Source organism: Centruroides vittatus, unplaced genomic scaffold (assembly GCF_030686945.1).
Source record: "Centruroides vittatus isolate TY-2023 unplaced genomic scaffold, ASM3068694v2 scaffold_435, whole genome shotgun sequence".
NCBI classification, from domain to species: Eukaryota; Metazoa; Arthropoda; class Arachnida; order Scorpiones; family Buthidae; genus Centruroides; species Centruroides vittatus.
The window spans coordinates 5,072,785-5,093,650 of record NW_027122708.1 but is presented as its reverse complement, the minus strand read 5'-3'; the positions used below and the strand labels follow the sequence as shown (position 1 = coordinate 5,093,650).

The following is a 20,866-nucleotide window of genomic DNA, read 5'->3' as shown; positions in this document are numbered from 1 at the left end:
TTTGCATTTGTCTAGCCCAAACTCCATTTGTAATTCATTTCAGTATGTGTGTGTAGTTTGTAAGAGATGACAAAGCTGATTTTGTGTGGTTGTATAAAGTTTGATATCATCCATGTACATGAGGTGTGATACTGTGAACAGTGTTGTTTTGTAACTATGGCCGCGTTTTTTTATGCAGCGAGAATGTAGCGTAAATGACGTCATGAGCAGCAACTGCTGCATGTCGCTGCATGGCATTTTACAAACGCTTGTCGCTGAAGCAAAATGGATGCCGTCCCTTGTTCGTTAATTTCAGTTTTAGAAAGTAATGTATTATTTAAAGAACTACAACAGAATAAAAAAAGGATGTATGAAAGTTTAATGATCGGCATCGCTGTTTCAAATGAAGGTAAAAAATCTAAGCGACAGAAGATACGAAATTACGTTGAAGAGGTCGTACCTTCATATTCTATGGATGACTTCAAATCTCATTTTAGACTCACAAAAAGTTCAACAGAAGTAAGTTTTTAACTTAAAATAAGCTAAATTTTCTATTAATTTCTAAAATTAACTGATAATGCGTTTATTTTTTATAGGAAATTATAAAATTAATAAATACAAAGAGAGAAATGAGAGTAAAAAAAGGACGACCTCTTATTTCTTCTACAAAGGAAGTACTATTAAGTATTTGGACTCTTGCTAATCAAGAATCATTTAGAGGTATTGGAGACAGATTTGGTGTCAATAAAGGTCACGCACACACAATCTTTATAGACTTCTGTCAAAAAATGTGTCGCATGATTGGCAAGTTTATCAGGTGGCCAAATGATAACCTGGAAAGAACAGTTCATAAGTTTGAAGAACTCCGTACTGTTTCATTGCCTGGAGTAATTGGGTGTGTCGATGGAACACACATATATATAAAAGCTCCAAAGGAAGACAGCCAGAGTTATTACAACAGGAAAGGAAGGCACTCTATCCTGTTGCAAATAATTTGTGATTCGGAAATGCGAATTATTGATGCATTTGTTGGTTGGCCTGGTAGTGCCAATGATTCTCGGGTTTGGCAGCAGAGCCCTATTTATAATAAATTTTTAAACGAATCTTCAAGGTATTTAGGAGATAAGTATTATTTACTTGGAGATTCAGCGTATCCATTAGATACATTTTTAATCGTACCATATAAAGATTATGGTAATCTTACTGTGAAACAGAAAAATTTTAATAGAAAACACAGTTCCATCAGAGTTGTGGTAGAACAAACCATAGGTCTACTAAAAGGGCGATTTCGTCGACTAAAATATCTGGACATGGAAAACATTTCATCGATGTCAAAAGTCGTAATGACATCATGTATATTGCACAATTTGTGCATTAATCAAGGTGATGTTGACTGTATAGAGGATATATTTGTTGATGATAATAATGAACCTGCAGAAGACCCAATTTCGAGGAATCGTACAGCTGCGGAAGTAAAACGTAATCAATTAGCAGATCTATTGATGCAGAATTGAAATGTTTATTAAAAATATAATTTACAATTGTCTTGTAGTTAAATTAATAAATGTAGAGAATAGTTTTATACAATCTGTTGTCAGTGTTCTTAATAAGATGTTTATCACAAATTCACTCATCTATCAATTGAAGGGCTCCCTGTAGAAACATCACAACCAACAAATGTCTTTTTACCAAAAAGCTAAAAATTGTTTCATGCTTTTTCTACATTCATATTTTAAAATTTGCTTATTTACACTTGTTGACTAAGATTATTTAAATTCAAAAGTAGGGAAAACTCAATTACTTTTATTGAACATATTTTTCCTTATTTTGGTCTAAAAACAAGTATATCCTTATTGAATTAAATTTTTGCAGAAGTATATAATGCATTTGTAGTTTTACACAGAGGCCATTAAAGACAATAAATTGGGCTAAGATTCAAAATACTCGCTCAACATTACTGTCATTCTGATGATCAAAGGAAGAAAATACAAAACGAGGCATTTTCTAAGGCTTAATTAAGCCTTAGAAGTTACTGGTTTAAAGTTAAAACACACACAGCCATTCAGAGCTTGTATGGAGTCTGAGAATAGAGTTCCTCTTGCCATTTTTGAATAAATTAAACACAATGCTTCTTTATTAATAAAAAGCAGTTTTAAAGATTTATTTTCTGTTAATAAAAATGGCATTAACTTTGTAAGGGCCCCTAACTTTTCTCCTGACCCAAGGAAAAATTGCATTTCCTATTGAGTCCTGTACAAAAAGAAAGGAATCAACAATGAAGCTTTCTGTAATAGAAAGTTTGATTCCTTTTTTTTTAAAGAATAATATGTAAGTCTCAGAAGAGTAATATACAATTCAACACACAAGAACCTTATTATATCCCAGTAACAACAAATTTTAATTAAAATGTTTTTGTCCATATCGTCGTCGTCTTCAGGCTTTTGACCAGTACAATTCGAATACAGAACGTGTCAAACATTTAAAATTATTTTCAAATTCTGAAGCATTTAAACGTTAGATAATTTTTAAGTGTACATGTTACAATAGTGATAAAAATATCCTTACTAATATACAAAACTGATGGTAATTCTATCATACAAAAAAAACAGTAATTCTTCTTTCAGCTGTGTACTTCAAATTAAAAGTAACAAACCCATTTGGAAACTACAGTGAAAACTAATTTACTGTAAGCTATGAAGGATGTGCAAACACACAGATATTTACAAATTTTTAGTTACTGTATTTTAAAATTTACTTTTTTTAAAATATAAGTTGTACATTAATTTCTAGTTTACTGAAATATACTTTCCTTTTATGTTTTATGATTTTTAAATTAATCTCACTGACAAAACTGTGAAAGACAAAAATTTAATAGTTTATTTCTTACTATATTCAAAAAATATTTTTATTTCAATAATTATTATGTAAAAATCAAGTAAAATGACAAAAGTTGTTGACTGGATAACATTTAATATATTTCTCACATTATCTTTCAGAGATAATTAAAGTGTAACTATGGTAGACTTACAAGTTAGATAATTAAATTGGGAGGAGATAAATCTAAATTCAAAATTCAGGTAATTCTATCATACAAAAAACAAGGGTGTAAGAGAATATAAACCTAAAATATCCTAAAAATTTGTTTTTAGTCAGGATATGATGGGATTAGGGAATAGATGAGAAATTAGCAAAAGAACTAGAATTACATTTAATCCTGCCTATGGAAAGTTGAAATGATTATAATTGAGTCTGATATATAAAACCAGTTTTTAATTAAAATTTAAGACACAAGCACATTTGATTATAAACATTTATTTAAATTTACTTTTTTTCTTTGTTTTTTTGAACAATATTTAAAATATTTTTTAAAATGTTTAATTTCTCCACTTCAATTTCTTCTAATTTCTTCCAGCGTTGTTCATCCGCTGCCTCTTGTTTTTTTATATATTCCTGAAACCATTTGGGAGGCTCATCTTTGGAAGAACATGTTCTTTTCCTTTTTTTGGTTGGTGGTGCCTGTTTGTTCTCCAGGCAATCGTCTGAAGTACAGGCATCACCAATTTCCTCAGCATCATTTTCCTTAGTTGCTGAGGATAATGATGATAATAAGGTATCAGGAGGAGGGTTTATATTTGCTTTTGAAGCGAGGAAAGTATCTAATTCCTCCTGAAATTCCCAAAAGGGAACTTGGCCACCTCCAGACCGTTTCATTTGATCCTTTCTCCTCCTGTATGTCAGCATTAGATTTCTCCACTTTCTGTCAGCCTCTATTGCCGTTACGTTAATACCTTCATTTTTTAGATTTTGGCTTATTCGGCCCCATAATTTTATTTTTTTACAACTTGGACTCTGAAACTGCAAGTCCATTTCTCTGCGAAACTCTATAAGTTTTTTTATAGAGGAAGCGGTCCATGTAGTTTCCTATAAAATATTACATTTTCATTAGCATGTTGATAACTATATAGATTCTTTAATTAAGTTTTCAGAAACTTACTTTAAAGACTATTCACAAAAATATTCAAACTTAAAGTATTTTATCATAAATATGTTAAATGTATAAATTAATAAAATGAAGGGTTTTATTTAAGGATAACAGATCATGTTTTCTTAGAAATAACTGCTTCATAATGTAAGCTATAATTTTTTAACTCATAAAATATAATACTTACAGAATCCAACTTGTTTACATTCTTCCCTGATTCAGTTTCATTATTCTGACAGGGTGCAGTTTCAGAGAGTGTTGAACCTGTGGTGGAAAATTTCAAATTTCGAGATTTCAGCAAATACATATATGAAAGAAATTTTATAGTTTATTTTTATATATTTACATCAGTATTACAGTTTTATCATAGTTGCCTCTAAGATGCTTTAAATGAATAATAAAACATGTCTCACCTGTGCCTTCAACATTATTAGATGAGAAGAATACTTCGCAGTACTTCTCTCGAAACGTCTCATCTGAAAAATATATAGCATATTTTTAAAATTAAACATCTTAAATGTGTACAATGTGATTATCACTTATTTGGTATTGTCTTTCCTTAGCTGAAATTAAAAACTGATTCTATATTTCCATTTAATCATATCAGTATAACCTAATTCAAAGTAAACAATACCAATAACGGATTAAATTTAAATTTATTATTTCAAGAATGTATATAAAGATATTTACCTGTACTTAATTTTTTCATCGTATTTTCGTCTACGGAAACGTTTATTTGTTTTTCTCCGGAGCACAATACGACGTTAAACATTTTCGATGTGGAGGCATCCATTTTGCTTTATACGTGTAGCGGACGTAAAAGCTGCTTTATCTTCGCTGCAGCGACTCCTTGCAGCAATCATTTAAAAACGGTTCGCTACATTGCAGCGCTGCATTTACAAACGGGTTTCAGAGTGTTCGCTGTAAAGCGCTTCTCGAGCACTGCATAAAAAAACGCGGCCTATATTGTGTTTTGTTAAATGCAAGGCAGAACCAAAGCGAACTCAACGAATCTCCTTGAAAAATTCCTCACTTAATGTATATTTGATTTGTTTTTATCTGAGTGTTATGGAGGTTAAGATATAATGTTGTTCTCCAGTGAAGCATGGTAAACCAAAGAAACTAATGAATTGGGGATGAATTTTGAAGATGCAAAGTGTGTGCAATAGCCAAGTGTGTGGTACACTGTCAAATGCTTCTCTGTAATCAATGTATGCCATGTGTATGTTTCTGTGTTGCTTATGAACTTGCCGTAGGATGATAGAGTCAATGGGTAGTTGCAACCTTTGTGATTTCTACGGCAGCCATTTGTTCTTCTGTAAGAATGTTGTGTTTATCAATATAATTGTATATATATTTTTTCTTTTGCAATTGCAAGAGGTAAGAATCTTATAAAGTGTTAGAATACATTGGTCTGTACTGTCCAGGTTCTTTCGTGGTGGTGTTTTTGATTTCATGTAGGTGAAGCCCTGCATGAGAAAACTTGGCATGTCTTGCAGATTGTTGATGATATTAGTTAAATGTTTAGCTAGTTCATGATGCAGGGATGTGAATTTTTTGTACCAGAAATTGTTCAGGTTGTCTACACCAGATGTGTGCTTTCTGCATTGAGCAATTTGTTGTGTATTTATTTCAACACAATGCATACTAGATGTGACCTGCATGTCTTCGCTCTCCTCTTTGATCCAGTCTGCTTCAGAATTGTGCGTGACAGCAGTAGACCAAAGAGAAGACCAATAATTTGTGAGTTCTTCAGTTGGCATGTCGTTGTGTTGGGAATCAGTAGTGGATTTGGTATTAATTAGCTGTAGAAGAGTTTATTGTTTGTGAATAATTTATTTTGTTGTTTCTGTACAGAGCAAATTTTGTATCATTTGAGTTGCCATGCTTTGACTGCAAGTTTTTCTTTCAGTGTATCAATGTATACTACAATGTGAACATTGTATTGTTCATGCATGGTGTGTATTTTAATTTTATTGAAAATTTTTTGTTGTTTCATTCATTTAGGTGTTGTTTTGTTATTAGCATATTGTGTCAGCCTGCCTAGTTGCTGTCTAATATCATTTGTGTTTCTATTCTTCTTTGCCAGGTAGGTTTCTGAAGTGTTTTTGATTCGTGTGCATCTGTCTGTGGATGTAGTTTTAGTCCTTAGTAGGTCACTACTGTGATTGTGACTAGTGTGTGGATGTCTGAGAGTGTAGAAATACATATTACCAGATTGCACTAATTCTAAGTGTTCATATAATGTATTTTCCCTACTAGTTTAGAAATGTTGGTTTTGGGAATGCATGGCCATTGTGCAGGATCAGTGCCTGTAAATTTAGTGAGTGTTTCTTGGTAAAGAAGAGAGATAGTATGAATTAAACCTGAATCTATTTCAGGCAGTGAAAAAGTGTTGATATTGTCAGCATCAGTGAAAATAGTGCTGGTAGGAACAGTATTGCATGTATCTTGATGGATAATGTGATTTTGTTGTTGATATTGGGAGAATTGCTGGTGTAATTGTTCTGCAATTTGTTGTTTGATATGTCCTGGTGTTGTTTGAGGTATAGGTTGTTATGTATAATTGTTCTTTTTTGATCAACAACCCTTTGTACAGTGACAGTGAGATGAGGATATTGTTGTAAGAACAAGTGATGTAACTGTTGTGTGTATGCTGTCATGTCTGTTTCAAGTTTTGTAATGGTGAAGTAAGTAAGGATGATAAACTTGTTCATTTCCAATGTCCAATTCATCTGTTGGCATGGTTTACCTGCCTTAGTGGTCTTTGGCTGAATTGCCTCAGAAACATCAAAATTAGGATGGTTTCCCAAAACTGGTGTGAAAATTGAAGTAGCCATACTTTCTTTCACCACTGGTGGCCAAGGGAGACCGTGACAAATCTTTCAAACATGAGCCTCTGCATAACTCACGAGCTTGGACCTTGTTGATTCAATATTATTATTATTATTGAACATTTTTTCATTAACCATTTCTGTATTAAAATCATAATTTATAAATGCTTAAAGATGTTTCAGAAAAAAATAATCTATTAAAATTATGGTGGTAGAAAAAAACTTAATATATATAAGTTACATATTTGTCTTTACTTTTATGTTTATTTTTTTTTATTAGTAAAAAATATTAAATCTTTAAAAAACAGTGCAATAATATATATCGTAATTTTTAAAAATTAGTTTTTTCTAAATTTATGAACTTACAAAATTCAGAATAAAATTAAGAACTGCTGTTCCACCTCCAAATACAAGAGAAATAGTGGCAGTTAATATACTTAGAGCTAAACTGATGTTTCCTTTTAAAACCATCCAAACAGATTCTAAAACCTGCATATAAATTAAATAAATACATTATAAATTAAATAGAGTTTTTTGTGACAAATCAGAATTGTTTAAAACAAAATTTTCATAAATAATATCTAATATAAAACAAGTGAGCTTGTATAAAGTTTCAAGCATCTTTTTTACTGAAAAATATGAAAATTTACATTATGTCAATTAATTACAGAAATAGATTCTGATATTTGTTTTTAAAATTCATTTTTATTTTGAACTGCTACAATATGTATTTGCCAATAATATAAGTAAATATCTTAGTAAAGTGTGCATTGAAAATTCTTTAGGGTGATTTTCATTTACTAAATCATTTTAACACTAATTAAAATTTTAAATAAAGTAATTATTAAAAAAAATTTGTTCACAACTAATAATTATTCAATATAACTTTCCAAAATTTCTTGTTGAAATATGAAAATAAGAGAACTGTTTCTTTTAGAATTAGAAATAATATTCTGTGTTTTGACTTGTGCAATATTGTGACTTGTAAAAATCTTCTACTAAAAAGTATGATTAACTAAAAATATCCAAGTCTCATGCACAGAAACAGTATTGCACAGAAGGTAATCAAAGTTTCTGCAAATATGCTTTTGATTAAGAAGTTGTAAATTGTCCAGGTTGAACATGCAACAATAGCAGACAAATGTCCAATATAAAATCCCTTGTAAAACCAACATAATAGCAGATAGAAAGATATAAAAGTTTCAGGCATAAAATAACATGAAATTGCTTTTAATTTTTTTTAAATAAAATATATTGGTTAATACAAAAAACAAACATATTTGCACAAAAAAATGTAAAAAATAAAAATTTTAATATAATAAAAAATATTGTATTATTCAAAGAGAATTAAATGTATCTAAATATACTATGACTATGGGCTGGATTAAATACCTATCAATAAATCCTTAAATTCATTCATATGTTCTATGCAATTTGATTCTAATATTAAATTTCATCAGAGAAACTTTTAGTTAATGATTCTGCAGAAAGTTATATAAATTATATATAATTAAGTTCCAATAAGGTAAGATTAGAGTAAATAAACAAAGTTATTAGCCATTTGGTATTTACTCTAATTGTAGTATCTTAAATACTTTTTAATGATTCTTTTGAGATTAGTACACATATTTATCATCATCTTTGAATCAGGTGACCCCACATATAAGAATAAAAAAAACCATAAAAACACTAAAGTGGTTTACAAAGTCATGAATTTTATTCTAGATTAAATATTTTTTGGAAACATCAATGTATTATCTTAGATCAAATACTTCAAGAATATTCTTAAAACATTTGATCTTTAGGCTGACACCTTGTTGCCTCAACTATCCAGCCCTATTTAAAAACACTCTTATTACAAATATAAAAAGAGTATTTTAAAAAATATTGTTTTGTTGATTTTTATGATTTATATATACATATATATTGCTAACTTTTATTAAAATATATATATATTAAATATGCTAACTTTTATTTTAAAAATTTTTTTACCAGGTGACAATTAAAATTAAAGATTAAGTCTGTCAATGAACAGTCACCATTTATTCACTTTTGCTGTTCTAAAATAGAGCTTTTCATGACTTATCATTCATTGCAGGCAAAAATTTTTAAAATTCCCTTTAAAAATAGTGTTTAAAAAAGTGCTCTGACTGAAGTGTTTATATTTTTGGTTGGATATTTTTTCATTGTTTTTAAGGGAAATTTTTAAAAATTTGGTCATCAAAGCAGCTTAAAAAGAAAGATCAGTTGTCAAAACCTGTATTCCAAAGCAGTGAAAGTGAATAAATGATGACTGTTCTCCGACAGACTTGTGTTCAATTTTAATCTTAAACTAAATTTTATGTTAAATTATTTTCAAGTACAAATATGAATGGCAGAATAATAATTTTCAAACCAAATATATCTTTTAATTAATATTTGTTTGTTTTGAATTTTAGCCAATCCATTTAATTTTAATCAATAATTATCCCTCTTGTTTTGCATATTAAATCACTAGTTAAGTATGTTTCAGATTGTGTTTAATCAGTATGTGTTGTGTCCTGCATAGAACATGGCTTTACAGATCATTTTCATAATATGTTTAAATAATTTCTTACCAATGACATGGCAAAATAATATTAATTTATGATTCATGCTCCAGAATTAAAAAAGAATCAAAAGCCTTAAATGCTGCAATACTTTTAATAATTTCAAATTTGAGAGAAAAAAAATTTTAATTTAAAATTTTTCCAAAACAGAAAATTAAAGCTCCTAATATGTCAAACCATTTGTTAATTTAGCATTTATAAATTTTATATTACCTGTTTATTAAAAAAAACATACCTTCATAAATGTTCCAATATTTTCTTTAACAAAATTAACCAACAATCCAATATTTAAAGTTTTTAAACCATCAATGAGATTATCAAATGATGCACTTTGATGATGAGTGTCAAATACTGGTCCACTAACATTTCGAGAAACCCAAAGATGATAAACTCTGTCCCACACTTCCAAGATCTGCTTTTCTAATGCTGCAGCTCTTACTTCATCTTTTTCATCAATAAGTCGTTTCAACTATAAAAACAAAGCTAATGTGAAAACAAATTTAATTTATTATAAGAGACTAACTAAATGTCATCATTTTTTTACATAGATGAATATTAGAAAAAAAATCGTTATGTACAGGAAAAAATGTTATTATTATGCAATAAATAATCTGTTTATATTATAAATTTAATAATATATATTGTAAAATCTGTGTACATTATATTATAAAATACACATCAATAAGGTCTTATGGATCATTTTGTGCATATCTAGTAACTTGTTAAAGATAGATTATACTGTGAAATTTGCATAGCAATACACTAAAATAATGGTGCTAAAACTAATAAAAAGTATATTAAAAAGTGCCTTGGCTACTTCTTCAGGACCTTGTAATCAAATTTTGTAATTATTAACTAAAAAATAGTTGAATCTTTCTGGACTATAGAATTACAATTACAGTAGATTCTGGTTAATTGGCATACATTGACACTAGAATACTCTGGCCCAATTATGCAAAGTTTATGTGAAGTGTTTTTTGTAGTGTTAAAAAATATATAAGGTATAACAAAACATAAACTACAGTTACTAACAAATATTACTAACAAAAATATTTAAATGCTAAAAAAAAATGATACAGATTAGAAAAATATTTACATTAAAAATAGTTTCAATGGAATGTATGTATCAAACATTAATTGATTCAAAGATGTAGTTTATCAATTTTCTGGCAATAACTGATGTCAGGTGGTTAGTTTTTCATTTGTTCAAATAAAGCATTTACATTTTCTAGTGTCAAATCTCTTCACGATATCTTGGCAAGTCTGAAAATTTACAAAATCATTAAAAAAAAAATCAAAACAAATCACTACACTGAATACATTTCTTCACTATTAAGTCAGCCCAAATGTCACATACCTACAGCAATTACATGCTTGTTATCTAGCAGCCACTGCAAGTAGAATCACTACACTACGTGAATATGAATGTGTTTATTACTGAGTGAATTGGCTATGACCACCAGTAATGGCCTCCACATGTCACAAGAGCCCCATCTAACAGTCAATATCTCAATTAAACTGTATAGTGTTCTCAAATAATCAGAACAAATTCTAATTATTTTCTTGATTTATTTTTGGTCATTAGGATTTGCTCCAAATTACTACAGTTACTACAATTAACCCCACTGACTCTAATAACTAGAATCTACTGTAATTAATAATTCAGAAACATTTAGAAAAGTATATATTTTGAAATGCTTGAAGATAATAAATGCATACAATCAAACTATAAGAGTATAGTGTGAAGTAATTTTGTATATTCTGATACATTATTTGTAACTTATTAATGTACACTTTTATAATTAAACAACAATATACTGTAATAAAAATTTAAAATATTTAAAAAAAATACATACTGATGTTGAAATCCATTCTCTTCCATACACATATGCATCACCTAACATTGAATCTAATGTTCCTTGAACATCTAACAAACTCTCAGGTAGTAACTCTTGGATATCAGAATTATGGACAAGAGTCTGATTTATCAGGCTGCTTGTAACACCAACAAGATGCATGCTTTCACCATATATCTATAACAAATAGTTATTTTAAAACTAGTGACATTTATAGAACGTTTTAACTATAATTCTAGCACAAAATTATTTTATACTTTTATTTACAAAAAAATTTTTTGAAGCAAAAATAAACTTTATTAAATCTGAATGTTCTTGATCTATTTAGTTCCATTTTTGTTTAATATTGATGCTTTTTCTATATCCAGTCATATATATTAGTGATGGGACAATTAATTGGATAAAAAAAAAACAATCAGGCAATTTAATTGGAATCAAGCAAATCTCATCACGATTTTGGATTCTTAAAACAATTCTTTCACATTTAATAAGAAAATTAATTATTTGTTTCAGACAAAGATTATAAATTTTTAAAATTACAATATGAACAATTAAGTATTAGTTCTTGGAAACTTTCTTGTTGACAAAGCAGAGTACCCATATACAAGGTGACATCCACCATGGTGGACTTTTCTTTCATGTAGTCAGATTGCAATTGATTGATACTAATTGTCCCCATTTTAGAGACAATAGGGTTGTGATAGCTAACAGTGAATGATTGACAAACACACTTTGTTAATCTACAAAAAAAACTATATCTTTATTCGCTTAGCTACAAGGTTCGCTTATACAAGATCCCAACGAGTAAGCGGTGGTATTACAAGGTCCAGAATATGTAATATAAAACGATTAATATTACTAAGGGTCCTAACCTATCTTAAAACTACTTACATACTATGAGAATGGAAGAAAGAGAGAATATAGATACAGAAAAGGATGAAGGTGGAAATACCCGGGATTTTTGCTATGATGGCTTCGTGATGCTGAAGCAGGGTTACTGATGCCTCTTATCCTTAGTTTCGGTAGACTCCTCTCATTCACTTGGACGATAATCCACTCAGAATTTGTCCAGCAAGATTGTCAGTTCGTCAGGAAGTCCTCTATCCACTATAACACTAGGTCTTCTCCGTCTCGACCTCACTCGTCGAGCTTCGATCTCTGACCTCTCTAGTTCCAACACACAACACGTGCTCCCCGACCTTTCTCGTCGAGGGCCGAGATCCTTCTCGTTGGTCCAACTTACAACCTGTGCTCCACGACCTTCCTCGTCAAGAGCCAAGACCCGTTCTGTCTTTCTTTTTTCCTTTTCTCCCCTCTCTGATTTTTTTATTACTTTGTTTTTTTTTTAACAAAGTTGTTTTTTATCGGAGGCATCACTCCCCATCAGGTCGTAAAACAATTAGATCGTAAAATGATTAAGAAGGAAGTCTTTGTCAACAGGAAAGGAAGAGAAACAAAGAAAATCTTAAATCTAACTTAAATTTATACATTTATAAAATACAAAATATACATTAATATGGCCAACGGCCACAGGGTAACATTAAGGTTGCCATCTGGCTGGCATTGGGCTGGCTTGACCAGCAATCTGTATTCTGTATCTGTATGTAGATATATAGTAAAAGCAAAATGTTCTGTCACTGTCTCACACAAATAATATATATTTAAAAATTAATTTGATTTTAATTAATTTTGATTTCAGTATTGGTGTAAAGACCAGAGTTTTAATGGTTAATGTTACCTTAGGATCCAAAATGGCGGCGGTGAGATTTTTTCCCTACTTCGGAGACTACTACGGGGAAAAAAATTTTCCCTAGAGTCGTGACATCGACGCCGTTAAGAATTTTTCCCCGTTCGGTTTCGACCCTGCGTTCGACGTGGCCGAGTTTCCTGTAACCTCGAAACGGACGGTAGTGTGTATTTGCGACGGTAGAGGGAGCTTTTTCATAGCGTCGTGCGAGAGTAAAATCGGCGGGAAATACATAGGGGTGTTACGAACGAATATGCAAATGCATGATCTACGACGTGATTCTGTTCCTTTCCGGGCAATTTTATGCAAATCGACTAGTTTCCAGTTGGAATCGTTTGCTGTAGTGTTGCGACGAATTGCGTATTGAAATAATTGCTGTTTTATTTCGTTACGATATTTCATTCTTGCACAATTTATTATCGGTAAACGTATAGTTTATTTGCAATTGTTCGATAATAAGTAGTTTTGCAGATTTGAGTTGTAATGACGAATTTTGGTCGAAATGCACCACCCGTGATTTCTCCATGTTAACTGAAGACGACTTTTTGGAACCAGGTTTGCCTCCCAGTATCGATAACGCATTGAAATTTGCTGTAAAATTAGGCATACAGCCGACCGAGTCCGTTTGCATTCATTGCGATTCTTTATGCAAATTATACTATCGGAGTAATAGAGAAAGCTGTTTCTTGCGATGTAGTAAGTGCGGAACGAAGACCTCTGCCTTTGATGGAACATTTAAAAGTAAATTTGGCCACATTTCTTGGAGTTGCATTCTGTCGTTTATATGGCACTAACTATGTCTGGAATGTACGGCGACGACCTCGGCGATTGCGGCGGGCAAATCCAGAAAAACGGGAGTCGATTGGTCTAATCACATACGGTTGGTATTGCTTATAGCTTTGAGTAATTTGACATCGTTTAAAAAAGGAGTGCCGAATAAAACGGTGGAAATCGACGAGACCGTAATATGTAAAAGAAAGTACGAGAAAGGGCGTATATTTAAAAATACGTTCGGAAAGGAAAAAAAGATAGGAAGAAGCAGGCAACCACCATCGAAAAGTGAGTAAAAAAATTCTTTTTTTTTTATTGTTTATTTCGGTTAATATCCACGGAGTGTGCAGAGAAATTCAAGATGGCGGCCGGAAACGCAGCCATCTTGAATCGAGGGAAAATTTTTTTCCCCGTCGCAGTCTCCAACGTAGGGAAAAATTTCCCCCGCCGCCATTTTGGATCCTAGGGTAACATTAACCGTTTTAATTATTATTTTATTATTTTTAAATTTAATTATTATTTTTAGTTTTAATTTAATTAGTATTAATTTAGTTTTAGATTTTATAATTATTTTTAATAATTTTTATTCATTTAAGTATTATTTAATTAAATATGAATTGAATTTTGACATTAATTATTTGAATGCTTCATTACAATTTTTTTAATTAATTGCAACTATTTTTTCTTTTACAATATAACTATAGAAATTGTTTTAGTGTTGTTTCACAGAAATGATAATCAAATTTAAATTTATTTTAATTTTTTTAGTAATTTTGTTAATTTTTGTTTTATAAATTTGCCTGCTTTAAAAAAAAAATTTTTTTTAAATTATAACTGAGTGAACATTCAATATGGGTTGATCAGTTTTTTCAATCAATGATATACAGCCTCTAAATAATGAAATTCATCTTTAGTCCTAATTCTCTTAGCAGTGTTTGGCATTTTATTTCCAATCAAATGTCCAATGTCCAATGATTTTTTTTCTCACTTTCAGATTATATGGTTGAACCCAAAGCTGTTCTTAAATATTTCTTAAACTGTGGCAAAATTCAATATATAAGTGCAATTTTTTATAATAAATTTTAAGATAAAGGTGTTTTAAAGCACTATAACTGTTATAGCAATTTTTAATAATAGTTTTTTATGCCAGGAAAATAATGCATGTAATGATTTATACCTTAAAAGTGAAGAAACAAAAATATCTTTGTCAATAATCCAGTCAAAATAACAAATTGCATAGAAATGTCACAATTAATTTTGTTTCACACACTATGAACATATTTTTTGTTTTTTTTTTATATCTTTTTTAAAAAGAATAAGTTTTTGGAAAACTTTTGTTATGAGTTTGGCTAAAGAATAAATGCTATAAATTGAGTACTGTATACAATAACATGACTGAGATATGATTATCCAATTATGAATTTCAACTAGGCAACCAATAACCACAGTTTTGCTTGGTCAATTAAAAATTATATTCAATAAATTTTTTCTTAATATTTCTTGACATAAAATTATCTCTAATAATAATCTCAAATAAATTTACTTGTCTATAATACTTGTTAACTTGTATATATTTTGTTTATTGTAATTTATTCTTTTGTGTCTTTTAATTTATAATTTATTCCCTTTATGGAGTTAATTATTTATTTTAAAAGTATGTAAAAAAAATAACATTTATTTACTTGGACAGCAAGAAAAATTGTTCCAACAACTGCAAGAATAAATACAATCAAAATCACAGCTATACTGGTAAAAGTATCAATTGAACCTTCAAGAATTGAAGTAATCTGAAATTAAAGTGAAAAAATTACTATAAATCAATAATAAATTCAATTTTATGTTAATAACTGTAAAAATTTATTTGGAACAAATATAACTAATAAAAAAAGTAAATTTATCACACAAGATACATTTAAAATCATAAACTTAATTTTGGAAATCAATAAAATTAGAAGCATTTAGAATATAAAATAAAATAAAAAAACCAGATAAATTTGAATAATTTATGCTTTTATATTCTAAAATCATAAAATACACTTTCCTTTTTAAAAAATATTTGAATAATTTAGGCATTATTCAAATGTTTTATTTTTTCCAAATCATTACATGATATATTTTAAGAAAATGAAATAGTAAGAAAAATCAATCATTTAGAACAAGAGTCTCAAATTCAAACACAGCAAAAGGCCAGTCAAATAGATGTATATTAGACATGAGCCACATTCAATAAATTATTTGATAAATCAAAACATACTGTAATTTTAAAAAAAGGCTCTAACAAAGGCCTGTTTATTGCCAGGCCTTTATGACTTGCATAAACAGTTCAACATTTGGATTTTTTCTGTTTTAATCCCTAAAAGATGTTAGAAATATTGATTTTTAGAAAAGAAATTATCAAGGCTGCAGGCTGGATATGAAGCCTTAACAGGCCATATCCAGCCTGCAGGCCACCAGTTTGCGACCTCTGATTTAGAAGATATTTTGTAAATTTATTTAGAAAATTCTGATTAAAAGTTAATTAGCTAAAAAAGTATCATAAAAAAAATAAATTATTATATTCAAATCACTTAAGTCATTAATATATCCCTAAATATAATATAATAAAAGTAAATGAAGAAAATTGTTGAAATTTTTATTAACAGTTATTGTTGTTATTACACTTTCAATATGAAAACAGTCTAAATCCATAAATCTTAATTAGAAATTTCTCAAAATTTGAAAATACTTTAATTACCATTTTATCACCCTGAGCCATTAATCTCCATAACCCTCTTACTGGAGATGGTACTAAAGCATCTCTTCTAACTTCACACCAGTGGCAACAAACTTTCCAAATTGCATTAAATTTCAATCCAATAAAACTCCACAACCCAAAATGAGATCCTAAAATATAACATTGTTTTATTAAAATAATATGTTTATCAATCTTATTATACTGAGAAGTAAATATAATGTGATCAAAATCATTCAATTTTAATATAAAATTTGATTAATACTTACATTAATTATCTGTGCTGTATTTATGTATATTAGTGATGTAACGAATATTCGGTTACTATCCGGTATTCGGCCTATTTTTCGCTATTCGGCCGAATAGCGAATACTTAAAAACAAGAGTAAGTTACAAAATTACAAAAACATAGTAAATTAATCATTTTGGTAACTTTTATTAATGCTTAACATTAAATTATAATTATTAAAGTTAATAAGAAATAGCATCTAACTCTAGTATTAAATTATTTCGTAGTTAAATAATATTATAGCCTTTATCTAGCCCGATATCTTATGGCATTGATGGCGTGTAGGTTAGAATGTATCGGGCATTAATGTTATTGTTTAGTTAATTATGTTATATTCGTATTCGCGTATATTATTATTTTTTTTACGATATTTTAAAATGATTTTAAAAACGTTTTATTGAAACTTATCGTATTTAATGAAAGAATTATTTATCTATTTCTAGAAGATGAGTAACTAATATATAATTTATTTTATAAATAAAGCAAAGAATGAGTCTTTCTCATTATATACAAAAGATAACATTTGAAATCATGTTAATTTTTAAAATATTGACAAAAACAATAGCAACAAAATATCACAAAACTTCACAAATAGAAACTCCCCAATAATATATTTGAACTGTTCCACAACTGGGGAGAAACTAGACCATATGTCCCCACTAAAGTATATCCTTAGGGTACTATTCAGTATACAAATACGTAGTAAAAACAAAATTTTAGTGCTTAATTAAAGAGTTAAAAAGATCGATTGCAAATAAAATAACTTATAAGTTATAACTTACATTTAAATACCAACAACTGCCGAATCATATCGGGCTATTTACGGCTATTACATAAATTATAAACCAATTTGGGACTACAGGTAGACGTTAGGCTCCATCTCATATTAACTTTAATAATTATAATTTAATTAATTTAAATAATTTAGACCTACTGGAAGAAAAAATCGTAGTGACAGCGGGCCAATAGAGAGCAGGGTGCGTGATAATGCGGTTTGCACGCCAATTTTCGTACGTGCATTAATCAAGCCGAATAGTTTGGCCGAATATTCGGCTATTCGGCCACGCTCCTGGCCGAATATTCGGTATTCGGCCACGCTCCTAGCCGAATATACTACTCGTTACATCACTAATGTATATACATTATCTGTGTATATCTGTGGGGGAAACTTGGAAGAACAAGGACCAATGCATTTGACATTGGTCCTTACGCTTCCAACCCACAGTTATATATGTATTTCAAAAGTTTTAAATTTATGTAACAATCATCATCATCATCATCATATATCAAATGAACAGCCAGAATCCTTTATCAGGCTATTAAGGCTAAATAATTACTAAGTAATTTGGCAGGATGTAGGTGGTCAGGCTGTCAGACTGGAAGCGTGTCATAAGTTCAGGTTATCTGTATTTAAAAATGTTCTATTAACTATTAAATAATTGTTCTTTTGTATCATTTACTTTTGTTCTGTCTCAACGTAAAATTCTGTTGTTGTTAAATACCTAATTACAACCTGTTAATTGGATTGAAAACATATGCAATATATGTTAGTTCGCTGCCAATATGTAATTATATTCTAGCAATTTCTCTTTATTATCCTCTCCATCCCATCTTTAGAAATATAATCAAATGATGATTCACAAAATAATTGAGAAAGCATATGTTATTATTGAACTACAGTAGTTTCATTAAACATTAGATGAAATAGTAAAAAATTCTTTAGAAGCAAGAATACAAGAATACAATTGCCATGGAGAAATTATCACACAGGAACACAGATTGGTTATGTAGACTATTATATAAAGTCTACGAGTACATAACCAATTTCATTTCAAATTCATTTATCAAATTTTTGTAGTGCTACATGACTATGTATTATATATCTATACAAAAGAAAAGTTACATTTATATATATTGTTCTGTTATTCTGTATTGTGTTTCCATATATTGTTGTACAGTATGTTGTGAAAACTTCATTCCTTGCCCAGGCGTCACCTTTTCCTGGTTGCCATGTTTGGAGCCTTATAATTAGTGTAGGGTAGTGTCACATATTAGTGACCTACTTCCAGAGAGCAGCAATTACAAAAAGGACAGACATTTGCATCAAAATGCCTTTTTTTCTTTTTGAAGTCTTTGGGAAAGTTAGAGCTTGGCAATTGAGCCTGAAAGACTTTAATTTGGATGGATGAGCTACATGTAAAGAAAAGAAACAAGGAAAAGGGGAGCTTCAGAACCAGGAGATAGTCACCATCGACGAAGGGACATCTTGATCTGGAATTGAATGACCCGTTTCTATCGTGCTGGTACAGTGGACCGTCAGTGAGAGATACATATATTTGTGAATTAGGCTATCCGAGGATCCAATTAGGACAATTAGTTATGTGTCTTTGTGGGAACCAATATATCATCTCAGGATTATACAGGGCTACAGTGTATAAGCATTGTGTCAAGGAAAAGGGTACATTGGTGGAAATCCATTAGTTCGTAAGAGTAAAATCATTCTTATTCGGGCGATCAAATTTCTATGACCCATATAGTATCGTGACTGTACATTGGGTACTGTGTGCTGTCAGACCTAATGTCATCTAATAAACAATTTTTGTTCTCTTGGTTACATATACATGTTATTGGTCAATGCTTAGGTCCTTTCATGTTTATTTCTTCATATGCCCCATGGATCTCGCTCAATGAGAGTCACTATATTTTCAAAGATTTTCATGCTACCAATAGTCAATCAATGCTGATGATCATTTAAATTTTTTGTAGCATTTTTAAATTTACCATTTATAAATTTCAAAAAATATTACAATATTCTTTGATTAGTTATTTATATTTCCCATATTTTTAATAATTAAATAACTGTTTGGTGATTACAAATTTTGCTCAATGCAATTCTAATTACCAAAGTATTCCAAATTCATATATTTAATAAAAAAACAAACTATTTACCTAATCTCTTTGCTATTATATACACCACAGGTATTGGAAATAAATGCAGTAACCACATATGTGGCCATAGTTGAGCTATAACACAAGCCCAAAGAAGACAATAAAGATAAACATTGCTAAGCTGTTGTTCTTTTTGTGTTTCTTCTTTAATGCTAGATCCTGCTCCAGGTAATGACAATGTTGATGGTTTTACAACAGTACATTTTTCTGGTGTACCTGGTTCAACTTGAACTTTTTGTGCTAAACTAGAAGTTGCTTCATCTGCTTCATCAGTTGATGTCTAAAAATAAAATTTAAAATCTCATTATACAAAAATAAGTCCATTTAGTTATTTGTTAATAAATTTAATAAATTCTTTATAAAAGATGTTAAGTTAGAAAGCCATCAAATAATTAGTGTGTTAATAACACAGAGATAACAGAAGTGTTAAAAAAAAAAAAAGAAAAAATGACAATGTTTTAGTGAAAGGAAAATCAAGCAAAAAAAAAAAAAAAACCAGGAAAGTAAATATTGATTTAATTATATTAAATTAATAGTATTATATTTGATTTATAAAGCATATCATATCCAATAACTTTATAATTTGTCACAGTTTATCCTATACATTTGATAGAAAACAAGAAATTGCTAATAATAAGTAGTTTTGCTAATAATGCTAATTGTCTTATACTAATAATATGATAATTATGACAGTGAAACTTTTTGACACTATTATAAAAAAGTAACAAATTTTATTTTCAAAATCAGTTTCCCTTACCACAGTTTAATTTAAATCTGATTTAAAAGCATTAAAATATTGCAGCTTTAAAGAAAAAATATTTATTAACTATTTTCAGAGTGCACACATTCTATTGTTCAGAATAAACATTTCAATAAACTCAAAATTTTGGCAATAGCTAGAGGTTTTTTTTTTGAGTATCTTTTTTATATATTTCTGTTGAGTTGAAAATGTAATTATTTCATTACAATACAAAATTTTCAGTTATTTACAAAGCTGTCTTTAGGTGTATTCTCATTTTCAAATATCATAATACAAATTTGAGAACTGAAGTGAATTCAAAAAAATTAAACTATAAAATACAAAATGTAAATAAACTAATTACAATTCAGTAAAATCAAAAAATTAAATAAGTTTATATA

General features: G+C 29.3%; 3 protein-coding genes across 7 annotated transcripts in view; 1 reads left to right on the top strand and 2 right to left on the bottom strand.

The window, feature by feature from the left end:
• The window catches only part of LOC136989042 (transmembrane protein 245), a 65,480-nt gene that overhangs the window by 26,850 nt on the left and 17,764 nt on the right, over window positions 1-20,866 (bottom strand). For all 5 annotated transcript variants that reach the window (XR_010882850.1, XR_010882851.1, XM_067287103.1 and 2 more), the window contains 6 exons: window positions 19,727-20,006; window positions 16,492-16,640; window positions 15,440-15,544; window positions 11,240-11,416; window positions 9,619-9,852; window positions 7,162-7,284 (listed from right to left, as the gene is read on the bottom strand). Coding sequence is in view for 3 of the 5 variants with exons in the window: in XM_067287103.1 (XP_067143204.1) it covers window positions 7,162-7,284; window positions 9,619-9,852; window positions 11,240-11,416; window positions 15,440-15,544; window positions 16,492-16,640; window positions 19,727-20,006 (1,068 nt within the window). In the remaining 2 variants the exon portion in view is untranslated. The remainder of the gene's footprint in view (window positions 1-7,161; window positions 7,285-9,618; window positions 9,853-11,239; window positions 11,417-15,439; window positions 15,545-16,491; window positions 16,641-19,726; window positions 20,007-20,866) is intronic.
• LOC136989076 (putative nuclease HARBI1) lies at window positions 196-1,826 on the top strand. The gene is made up of 2 exons (XM_067287167.1): window positions 196-498; window positions 576-1,826. Exons 1-2 carry the CDS (start codon window positions 265-267, stop codon window positions 1,491-1,493), a joined length of 1,152 nt encoding a protein of 383 aa, XP_067143268.1. The 5' UTR covers window positions 196-264; the 3' UTR covers window positions 1,494-1,826.
• Window positions 3,219-5,235, bottom strand: LOC136989096 (uncharacterized). Its single transcript, XM_067287198.1, has 2 exons — window positions 4,149-5,235; window positions 3,219-3,900 (listed from the first exon to the last, which is right to left on the bottom strand). The coding sequence occupies exons 1-2, from the start codon at window positions 4,266-4,268 to the stop codon at window positions 3,301-3,303; spliced, it is 720 nt and encodes a 239-aa protein (XP_067143299.1). The 5' UTR covers window positions 4,269-5,235; the 3' UTR covers window positions 3,219-3,300.

Bases quoted from the DNA above. Each gene is read 5' to 3' on its own strand.
- LOC136989076 (XM_067287167.1), top strand. From the start codon at position 265: ATGGATGCCGTCCCTTGTTCGTTAATTTCAGTTTTAGAAAGTAATGTA. The intron at 499-575 runs GTAAGTTTTTAA...TATTTTTTATAG, and splicing joins TCACAAAAAGTTCAACAGAA to GAAATTATAAAATTAATAAA.
- LOC136989096 (XM_067287198.1), bottom strand. From the start codon at position 4,268: ATGTATTTGCTGAAATCTCGAAATTTGAAATTTTCCACCACAGGTTCA. The intron at 3,901-4,148 runs GTAAGTATTATA...AATATTTTATAG, and splicing joins ATGTAAACAAGTTGGATTCT to GAAACTACATGGACCGCTTC.